We start from the raw sequence: 11,719 nt of genomic DNA, 5'->3' as shown, positions 1-11,719 counted from the left end.
AGTCTTGGCCAGACAGCAGCCGTTCCTACATCGTGAGGAGAAAATGGGGCTCAAATGCCACCCTCGGCAGGTTCTCACACAGCCTGCTCCGCGGCCCCCGCAACCCGCACGGGCCGTTCCCTCATGGCCGCGAGCACCAACAGCGCCGGCGCCCCCGGCACACGGCGCATGCGCGGCCAGGCCTCTCGGGCGGGCAAATTCAAACCTGCCTCTCGACCCTTCGCTTGGTGGATGTAGCAGTTGCGCTGACGTCATTGCACCGCGTCCTTCTTCCCTGCGGTTTCCGGCGCTCGCCCGCGCGGTAAGTGCAGCTGAGAGGGGGGAAAGTTTTCGTTTGTGTGGTTCACAGTACTGGTTCTTTCTCATTTCCCTCAGGAGCGGGCGGCTGGGGCTTTGCGCACCCTCTCCTGGCCGTCCCTAAGGAGGCGGCCAGAGGCTCTCACCGCGACGCCAGCGATGGCTTCGGGGCAGGCGGAGGCGGCAACACCGCAGGTGGCTGAGCTGGAGGAAGAGCTGCGGAGTCTGGCGGAGGAGCTGAGCCGCTGCCAGGTACCTGAGAGCAGCGGTGAGGGGCTGCCCGGAGCGGCGCGGCTGAGGTGCCTGCCGGCCGAGAGTCTTCTGCCCGTAGCTCGGGAGTGTGGCGGGTCGCGTCCCGGTTCCGGCGGACACGGAGGGGAGGGCGGGGAACGGTCACGGGTGCCCAGCCCGTGTGGGGCAGGAGGTCCGAGTGGCCGCCGCGGCGGGTCCCCGGGCGGGGGGTTCTTCTCAGCATCCACCGCGGCACCACGCCGGGGGGGCTGCGGCACCCACCTGTTGGGCGGCAGTCCCTGGGTCGGGTCCCCCCGCAGCCGCTGTGGAAGCGTGAACCCGACTGCTTGGGCCTGCAGCCCCGGGCTCTTACTCTGCTTTAAAAGCAAGCAGTTGGCCAGAAAGCGTTTTTTCATTTTATTTATGCATTTTTTTTCCTTCTTCGCAAGAAGTCACCGTTAATTTGCTTGATGTGTAATGGCAAGAGTGCTGAGGTGCTGCTTAGTGCAATTTCTGCAAAAACGAGCAAATAGAGCGGTTTTATAGAAATGTATGTATTGAAGGAACCTTTAGAGGTCATTTAACCTCTCCCTCTACCTTGCAGCAGGATTAAGTATATCCAAACCATTCCTGAAAGGGAGGGATTTATGAGTAATTATGTTTGTGCTTTTAAAAGTTCCCCCAGACCATCTCCCTGTGACCTCTCTTCACAGGAACTGTTCCCTCTTTCTTTTCAACCTTTATGTTTAGGTACATTTAATGAAAAAAACAAAATGTTGGTAATATGAGGTCCAGTCACAGCAATCTGTGCTAATTCTCTGTGAAACAAGTGGATTACACCTAGAAGGTATGGCAGAAAGTAAGGTGACAGGTAATGATCTGGCTGTTTTCTCACTTACTTCATGATAGCCGAAACAATATTTTCTTGTGGGGCATGGTCTTGTTAAGTCCATGAAGGCCTGGGCTGACCTAGTTATATCTGTGAGCAGAAAAAAGCATCCACATTAGCGTTAGTAGTGGTTTGTTGCTTCAAGCAGCACTGGAACACCTCACAAACTGGTGCTGGGTTTCTGTTGTAGATAGAATCCAGACTTCCTATAAAATCTTGTTGCACAGGAGAACTGCAGGAAGAGTGAGCTGTCAATAAAAATTCTGTTTAGAAATGCTGAACAATGAATGATTTGGGGATATCTTAAGTGTCTTGTGGGAGAAGTTTAGAAAACACTTTATAATGGTAATACAGTTAGTTTCCTCTTCTTTGTATGCAGATGTGCAGTATCAGACAAAATTTGGTGGAGGCAGGAAGGCTCTGTGCTCTGCTCATTTGCTAGTTGAACATAAATTATATATTACTAAAACGTAGTGGTGTAAAATATTTTTAAGAGCATTATAAATAATAGAAACTTTAAAGTAAACTGTACAAATTTGAATTTATAATCACTTTGATAATGTAACTTGATGTACACAAATTGTAGTTAAGTATGTGATTTCCCCTTTAGATTCTTGCAATTACCTGTGCATTTCTCCTTGTTCCTTGAAATGATTCCAATGATTTTGAAGTCAGCAACCAGAAAATATTTTAAAATGTATTTCTTTTAAATCTCATACGTATTATCTTGCTGTTCTTGTATTGTCTTGTATCGGATCAAATAGCTTTTTGGGAGGGAACCAAGCAAAAAGGAGCATTAAAGTAGCTCCTGTATTTGAAAACAGAACCCAGTCAGTGTTCTGCATTAATCTCTGAGACTTCAGGTAGAATCCAACGCATACTATCCTTCTAACAACAGGGGATGCATGTCTTTGGGATTTATTTTGGGTTATTAATAAAGCAAAGGAAAGTGAAGCAGTAATGTATAAGCAGAGATTCTTCTCTGAAAGCACTGCAGTATAGATGTCTACATGCTTTATCATTTTACTAATCCATCAATAAATGCAGAGAGCCTTGTTTAAGGATCTGTATGTTATATAAAGAAGGGGGAAAAAAGATTTTAATATGTAGAAGAAGTGATAACTTAGTCAGTTTTACAGCTTTTCCAATGTAGGATGTATCTGAAATAATTAACCTTCTTTGAAGTTTTCTGAAGTTATTCTGAATTTGGATGGGAAATAGATGTCACTAAGATTCTTCAGCTGGTTTAAAAGTTAACTGATATAATTATTCAGTGATGGTTAATCCATTTTATGTTTGTATTTCATTTGAAAACATTAATGTATGTAAACAGTGTTAATGTTGCGCTTTTCTAATGTCTTCACAGCTGAAATACGAAGTTTTTACGGACCAATTAATTCCTTTACAGGAATCACATTTCACCTGCTGGGATTTCCGTAGTGTCATTTAGATGTAAGATCTTCTTTGTTTCTTGCCTGAAGTCATCACCTGACATTTGTAGGTCTTGTTAATCAGAACTCTTTGAGTTGGAAGGGACCACTTGAGAGCATCTGTTCCACCTCACCCTGGAGCAGGTTGCCCAGAATGGTGTCCAGTCAGGTTTTGAGGATTTCCATGGCTGGAGTCTCAGCAACCCCTCAGGGCAACCTGTGCAGCATGCAAAGACCTTCACAGTATAAGTTTTTCAGTTTCTGTTAAGATTTTTCTTGTCCTATGTTCAGTTCTGTTGGGTAGGGTTATCGCTTTTGGAGACTTCCTTAGTAGGGATTTTGAACAGAAGAGACATTAGTGAGAGGTGTTAGCTTTTAATCCAGCAACTGGTTAAAATTGCATGAGTTTGTTGTTTTGCTCTGTTTCTTCTTTTCTTTTTTTTTCTTCTGAGTATTACATACATGGACACATAAGCTGCACTTCCAAAACAGACTTCCCAACTGAAATACAGTTTAACAGTGTACCATAACTAAAGAATTAGCCTTAAGTATTTCTTCATGTATTGACTTTTGGATATTCTTTTTCAGAAGAAAAAAACCTCACTTATCAAATGAGGCTGAAAGTTTTAATTTGTTCTAGGGAACATTAAACAAGGTTATGCAAATAGAGGTGTATATATCCAACAGTTATCTAGCACTTGAAAAAAATGTGCCAAGTTTCTTTTCTACATTTTCACACCTTCTTGGGCTGTTCTATTCACTGTCACATAAACTCACTTTGAAAACAAAGTCTGTCCCCTGAGAACCAGAGTTCATTGATGATTTGGAATCCATTGGCTAAATATACAGAAGCCACCTGTCACGAAGGCACCCGGAGATTAGTTTAAGGGACAACAGAATCCAAAACAACTTTTATTAAACCAGTGAGAAACAGGGTTTTAGCACTCCAAAAGTGACTTAAATATAGGTTTGGATATCAGTTGAGGAAAATTATTAAGGGGCAGCAACTAATACAACAGGTGGTCCACAGTGTGCATGCACGTGGCTTCACCCAAAACAATGCCGGAACCGTCTCTGAGTCTGGGAAGAGTACACACTTGCCTGAACATGGTGCGGAATTATTCTTAAAGAGATACACGTACTTGTAGTGAGTACGGAAAGTGTATGCTCGCGATTCCGCGAGGGTAAATTTATAATACACTCACAATCCTGCGAGGGTTAATTTACTTACACGTGCAAATGTGCACGGAATACTACACGTGCTTATATGGAAGCATGGGAGGAAAATACACTCGCGATTGTGTGAGGAAATAATTTAAAGTACGCGTGCAGATGTACACGGAAAGTTACTCGTGCTTGTATTAAACATGGAAAGTTACTCGTGCATATATGCCTGAGAAGTATAAATATACTCGCAATCCTGTGAGAAGTTTTACTCACACTCGTGGCGGCAAGGCAAGCGGAGTCTCCATCCCGGGCAGGGGGGCTCTCGGCGGCAGCATCTCGTTTGTGCTCTGAGAGACCCGCGACAATGGGCGGAGTCTCGTCGAGAGTCCTGTTTTTTATAGGCTGATCAGACCTGACTGTAGGCATTCCAGAAGCTTCTCTGCACCCCCACACTGGCTGTGGGGTGCCCCTGAAGCCTCCAAACATCCCCCACACTGGCCGCAGGCGCCCAGCGGCTCACTGGCGCCTCGGCACTCCCTTCTCCTAATGGCCCTGGCCAGGGTGCTCTGGGGCCAAACAAAAGAAGCTGTCAGTCTCAAGTAGCAGAGAGAGAGGGAGATGTGCCTACTCCTTGGATACTGAAGGAGGTTGGGGGAGAGGTGGGGGTTTACATTCTGCCACACCACCTCTGGCTAATGAAGCTCCTGAGTCTTAGTGGAAATATTGTACGTGCTGGCTTTACTCTTCCCACAGGTATTCCAGGCATCTCCTTTTGGCTACTGTCTGTTTTCTACAATGAGGTCCTGGAGTAGCTGACCCTTTTTCTCATCTAGGATGGTAGCCTTTATGTTGAAACCTAGATTCTTTTTGTTCTTCACATTTGTTTTGTCTTTTGAGGTAACTCTTCCATTCAAGACCCAAATATGGTATTTTGAAGACTTTTTTTTTTTCTCCTTTTTTTTTTTGTCCTCAGCAGCTGAGGCTTGCAGTATTTGATATTTTCTTTAGTACTGCTAAAAAACATTGTGGGAGCTTGAATCATAATAAAGGAGATCTTGGAGTAAAAATTTTTTAGAATCAAGATTCTTGATTCTAAAAAATAAATCTAAAGCATGTTTGCCTCTGTATTATGCTGTTTCGATGTCTGTAGTAGAGCATTGTGTAATTATTCTGATAATCACTTAATAAACAACTTCTAATTTCAGTGCTCCTCTTCTCCTAATTTTACTTGAGAATTACTTAAATAACTGAGTAATTTTCCTGAAAACAACTGCAAAGGTAACATGGAATTTTTAATTTTTCAATTTATTGGTTGCTTTGAGACCTTGTTTCCCTTTCTGTGACTGGCTCAACGTTTTTGGGGGGCAGTGGAAAGGCAAGGGTCCAACAATAGTTTATGACACAGCTGCTCTCAGTTACTTTCTTTAACTGCTGCATTCTATTTTAGGGTTTTATGCTGCTGCCTACCACCTTAATACTCTTCTGTGGAAAATTTTCAACACCTACATTCTTCATGCTCTTTGGAATTTTGGGCTCTTTTTGGTGTTTAAAAGATCTGGCATGTATTTAACCCCCATCTTGTTTTCTCCTGTGAATCTATGTTTTCTGGGGCCATCTGGAGGTGTTTTTGCAAGCATAGTTGCTCTTGATAAAGGAAATCAGAGTAGTTTGTTTCTCTTTTTTTGTAAGGGAAATTATTCACTCTATCTCTGGAAACTCATTCTGTTGAGTGGAGTTTCTGGACCAAGAGTATTTTTATTTAGCGTTCATGTGCTTTCTGTTTAATCTTCTGTATTTCTTTAAACCAACTGCTGACTCTATATTTTAATAATTGATTTTTAGTATATTCTGTGGTTAGTTTCTTGCGGTCTTTTTTTTTTTGCCCAAAGATGTTTCATTTGGTGCAAAACAATATGCATTTCTAAAGCAAAAGATCTGTATTTGGTGTTCTAGCTCTCAGTCTCTTAACTGCTGAAGTACAGACACTTCCATGTTTCCTATACTGTAACTAAAAAGATAGGAAGCGTTTTTTAAAGTATCTTGTGGTGGGAAACTTCATCAAATCCTGGCTTTGAACGAGCAATGATATGAGACAGGGTTTTGCACATCCAGTTGAGTGTCTTATGTTGCTGGAAGTAGGAAGAGGTAGAAGCAGCAAGCACATGTCCTCTGTTTTTACTTATGCTACTGGTGATAGTTACAAAAGGAGTTTAGTTTGGTCAGCTTCATTTCATATTTACCAGCCTAGGATCTCTTTCTTTATTTCCTGAAAGTGCTGTTTTGGGTTCAAACAAGTGTCTTAACAATTTAGCCATTATTAGTTAAAAAAAAAAGACAGTCTTGATGATATTTTTTGCAGCTTTGATTTCAAAGGTGGCGTGGCATCTCTCACTACTAAAATAAGGTGGATTTTCCTAATTAAGACTTCCTTTCTAACTTTCTGGTTCTGTAAAAACTAAGAGTACTCTGGCTTTTTTCTGTGGTTGTATATATTGTTTTTAGGGAGCTCTCGGTAGCGTTGTTTTCTCTAGCTTGTGCTTTTCTTGTCAATGATGGCAATAATGCCTGCTCCTTTGCTGTGTTAGGAAATTATAGGTGTATATAGCTGTGACTAAGTAACAGGTCTCTCAAGAGTTCACCATTGCATGGTACTCTGTGCAGTTTATATCTCTGACTCAGAAGGTGCAATTCACTGGCTGCCAGTGGTCTGCAGACCATAGTGTTCAGTCAAAGAAACAATACTGCTGCTTATGTTTTTCAGTTTACATATGTAGCTTATAGACTGAAAACCAGAAAATTCTCCATTAGTCAGAAAGTTAAGAGCTCATCAGTAATCTGTCTACAAGTATTCTGCTGCAGTAGATTTGCTGGTAGAATTCTCACAGTTTCTGTCAAAAGGTGATAAATAATTGGGGAAGAAAGATGCTCCTGTAGTTGCTGTCACTGTTGCTTCTCTTCGTTGCTAGGGATTGGGGAAAAAGTCTGTAAGAATGGGCTGTGTGTATCCGTAAGCATTTTTGTGTGGAAAAGGAACAAGGAAGTTGGGCTATTACTTTGTGGGAAGTGGAAAGATAAGGGCTTCACCTGCTGCTGGCTTTGTTTCATGTTTTATGTTTCCTGCTTACTGTCAAAAGCTGTGTGTAGATCTTTTCTGGTCTTCATGTTTTATTTTATGCTGTGCTAGCAGAAAAAGAACATTACTTTGTGGACAGCTGGACTGTCTAGTTTTGGTCACTTTGTGGGTTAAGAAGGGATGTAAAATATTCTACTTGCTATCACTAGCATTGATAACAGATAGGATTGCTATAACAATTTCTTCTTATGAAAAGTATTTCATTAGCTGGGAAAAGAGATGCATTCTTTCATTCTGGACCCATTTAATATCCAGGACACCCACTGAAAATCTAATGTAGGCATGATAACAGTGATTTGTAAATAGTTTTAAAATGCTCCTACTGTATTTACAAGTAAATTTGAAAAATATATTAAATAACAAAACATCACATTTTTTCATGATAAATGAATAGCTATTTGAGATGCATGTTGATTGTACATATTAGAAATGTTTTTAAATCAATAGCTGAGAATTGAAACAAAGATTAAATTTAAAAGGCAATAGTTCTTCCTTAGCAATGTGCTTTTATGTTGACTTGGTTCTTCTTAATTTGTGACCGAAATTTAAATGGTTGTAAACTACTAGTATGACAATTTGAGTGCATTAGTATTTCTTCTGGATGAATTGTTGATAGCCATCCTGTTCTTTCGAAGTGGGGCAAAGTGTTTAATGCTCCCATTCATTAAATACTAATTTATTTTATTAGTGATTAAGCCAAGACCACATATTTATTGGTGTCAAGGGATGCCAGCTGTTTAGTGCTTTGGGTGTGGTGTTTGTTTTTTTTTTTTTGTTATTTTATAGTGGTGTATTTTGCCATAAAGAGCCTAAATCACATGAGTCAGACAACACAGGTGTTGTTAGTAAATGCCTTACTCTCTATATATTATAGACAGAAGCAATGTTGTTGAATAGCTGTTTGTTTATTTTTGTCTTTTTTATGTTTGATAAATGTCAGCTAACTAGAAGAATTTTTGCATACCTAGGCTTTCCTTCTGCAATATACAAGTTTGGAATATTTGAGCAAAACTGAACATGAACTGAGAGTGAGATTTAAATTAAAAAAAGCTTTTTGCCACTTGCCGAAGTGGTTACCTATTCACAATATGTTTGTGTGTGAATATTTCACATTACCTCCACCATGTGAGTGGGAATCTGAAATTGGGTGTACAGATCAGAGCCATAGAATGGTTTGCATTGGAAGAGACTTTTAAACATCATCTAGTCCACGCCCCCTGCCATATGCAGGGTCATCTTTGTGCCTTCTGTTCTCCAGGCTGAACAACCCCAACTCTCTCAGCCTTTCTTTGCAGGAGAGGTGATCCAGGTCTGATTTTTTTTTTTGTGGCTGTTCTCTGGACCTGGACGGACAGAGCTGTGTCTGTCTGGTGCTGGGGTCCCCAGAGCTGGGTGCAGTACTCCAGGTGGGGTCTCACGAGAGCAGAACAGGGAGAGAGAATTGTCTCCCTCAATCTGCGGGCCATGCTTCTTTTAATGCAGCCCAGGATACAATTGGCTTTCTCGGCTGCAAGTGTGTTTTGGTGGCTCATATCCAGTTTTTCATCCACCTGTATACCTAAGTCCTTCTCCTTGGGGTTCCTGTCAATCAATCAGTCCCACAGTCTGTACTAATATTTGGGATTCTCCTGAGCCAGGGACTGGACCTTGCACTTCTCTTCGTTGAACTTCATGAGGTTCACATGGGCCCACGCCTCAAGCGTGTCAGTGTCCCTCTGACTGGCATCCCTTCCTTCTGCTGTAAAGACTGCAGCACTCAGTGTCATCTGCAAACATGCTGAGGGGGCATTCACTCAGTCCCACTCCGTGTAATTTATGAAGGTATTGATCTGTATTGGTCCCAGTATGGACCTTGTTACTGGTTTCCATTTGAATGTTGAGCTTCTAATTGTGTCTCTCTGGATGGGGCCATCCAGCCAATTCCTTATGCATCTAACGGTCCACCCATTAAAGCCATATCTCTCCAATGAAGTGGCAAGAATATTGGGGACTGTATTAAAGGCTTTACAAAGTCTGGGTAGATGACGTGTAGCTCTTTAGTTGTCCACTGATGCAGTCACACCATTGTAGAAGACCATTAGCTTAGTCAGGCACCATTTACTCTTGATGGAAGCCATGTTGTCTGTCTCTAATCACTTCCTTGTCATCCATATGCCTTGACATAGCTTCCAGGAGGGTCTGTTCCATGAGCATTGCACAGAAGCTGACTAGTCAGTAGTTCTCAGGGTCCTCTTTCTTACCCTTTTTAAAAAAGGTGTGATAGTCCCTTTCCTCTAGTCATTGGGGACTTCGCCGACTGCCATAAGAAAGTCATGAGTGAAAAGTATACTTTTATGGGAACAATGGAACATTGTTGTTTCTCAATAAAGACAGTTGTGTTTTTCATGCTTGTAATTTTTCCAGCTGCACTGAGGAAGCCTCTGGAGCATGCTGAGATTTCTACGTTTACCACATAGTTTTTCTTTATTTCTACATTTACCACAGATTCAGCCCAGAGGAGAATGGCTGAAGCAGGTCTGTTTTTTCTGTCAGGTATATTTTGGTTCTGGAGGAGGTATGCTGTTCTTAGGGAATAACTTCAGATAATCTTGTTCTTTATAGTTATTAAGTGTGCACTGTTTCAACTGTTTCAGGTACTGTTTAGTTCATGTTGCAGAGGTTATGCAAATATTCTCTTATTTGTCTGCAATTTCACAGGATTTGAGAAGTACTACAAAGTCATTTCAGGCAGACTTGACGTGATAGACCCAAATTCTACTTGATTAGTCATGGTAATTCAGAGTGAATATACCCAAATGTATGTCTATGGTTATATTGTCTGTAAAATAAAACTACTTGTGGATTCTTGTATTTTCAAATGCATTGAAAATCACAGCTGCTACATGATTGCATTAGTCAAGAACATTGTATTTAAATAAAAACTAACTCTGAGGCCTATGCTGGAACTTGGAGATTATCCTGTCCTCTTTGATAAGTGATTGAAGTTTTGAAGTAATTCTTAGAATTGTAGTGTTTCCAGAAAGCACTTATGTGACTTACAAAATTCGTGTCCTGTTCTATTCTGTGCATCTTCCATCCAAATTACTTCAATGACTACAGTTAGTTTTAATTGAAGTAGTGTAGATATTTGTAGCTCAAAATGAAATGTCACAGATGAGTTATCCTATCCTTGATCTATAAAGGGATTAAAGCAAACCCTTACCTCTGGAATCACAGAATGTTAAGGATTGGAAGTGACCTCAAAAGATCATCTGCCAGAGCAGGAATACCCAGATGAGGTTACACAGGAATGTGTCCAGGTGGATTTTGAATGGCTCCAGAGTAGGAGACTCCACAACACCCGTGGGCAGCCTGTTCCAGTGTTCTGTCACCCTCACTGAGAAGAGGTCTCTTCTCAAATTTAAGTGGAACCTCTTGTGTTCCAGTTTGAGCCCATTACCCCTTGTCCTACCGTTGGTTGTCACCGAGAAGAGCTTGGCTCCATCCTTGTCACACTCACCTTTTATGTATTTGTAAGCATTAATTGGATCACCCCTCAGTGTCCTCCAATCTAGAGAGACCCATCTCCCTCAGCCTTTCCTCATAAGGGACATGTTCCACTCCCTTAATGATCTTTGTTGCCCTGCACTAGACTATCTCCAGCAGGACTCTCTCCTGTCCTTCTTGAACTGAACCCTTTGCTTTCTACTGTCCTTTCCTCTTTGAAATCATCAGCCAAGAGTTAAGTTTTCAATGCTGAGTACTTGGCATGGGACAATTGTCAGTGTAATGGCTGTGCCACTGACAGAAAGCATGCTGAGCGTACTGACTCTGCCCTCACCAAAGAGTAAAGGAGGTAATTTACTTTTAGCTATTCAGTGAGGGTGGGATTGTGTGTCATATGTTCATGTCTATTTGGTAACTTCTCTCTGCCATTTAACAGGTTTTTATTTCTCTCCTGTCCTCCTGTGATAGTACTGATCTTACTTTTGTGAGGTTAATTCCTTGACTGTGTCCTGATGGGCAAGGAAATATCTTGTATTTCTTGTCCATCAATGCCATAATGAGTCAGTTATTAAGAACATGTAAAAAAATTATTCAGTTAAGTTGATTTCTGTCTTTTGTCACATTGAAGGACTAATCTGAGAGTTAATTTATGAAATCATATGTAATGACAGCATCTTTTAGTGTAAGTCGTGTAATATTTTTGCTGCATCACCATTGTAATATAACATTGTATTATTTTTATGGTGCCTTTATGCTTTCAACAGTTCTGAGTAAGGATGCAATCTCTTGGAGGCGTATGCATTTATGTTTATGTATATGCTTCTATTCTACAAATGTGTGTATGTAAATCAGTGTGCTATCTTTGCATTTTTGATTCAAAGGTATTTTTGTGTTCAAAACTACAGCAGAGACAAGGTATCAGGATATTGTTTAAATAGAAAATTGTGGTTGGAAGATATATTAAACTATTTTTCAGGTACCATAAAATTACATGTTGGTTGCATTTCCCTTATACTGCAACATTAAGGAATTGGGAAAGAAGGAGGGAAGATGCACTTGTTTGCTGATGGTGTCTATTTTGAAGCT

The 11,719-nt window shown here is 41.1% G+C and overlaps 1 protein-coding gene across 4 annotated transcripts in view; it reads left to right on the top strand.

The window, feature by feature from the left end:
- The first annotated feature begins 224 nt into the window (after positions 1-224).
- CNTLN (centlein) overlaps positions 225-11,719 on the top strand; it is a 189,861-nt gene continuing 178,366 nt past the window's right edge. For 3 of the 4 annotated variants that reach the window (XM_071801724.1, XM_065860630.2, XM_071801723.1), the window contains exon 1: positions 311-549. In XM_071801724.1, the coding sequence (XP_071657825.1) occupies positions 457-549 (93 nt within the window). In that variant the 5' untranslated portion in view covers positions 311-456. The other variant, XM_065860629.2, reaches the window with a different exon arrangement.

The sequence above is a fragment of the Patagioenas fasciata genome, chromosome Z (assembly GCF_037038585.1).
Source record: "Patagioenas fasciata isolate bPatFas1 chromosome Z, bPatFas1.hap1, whole genome shotgun sequence".
Lineage (NCBI taxonomy): Eukaryota > Metazoa > Chordata > Aves > Columbiformes > Columbidae > Patagioenas > Patagioenas fasciata.
Note: the sequence above shows the minus strand (reverse complement) of the source record. Positions and strands in the feature narration are given on the sequence as shown.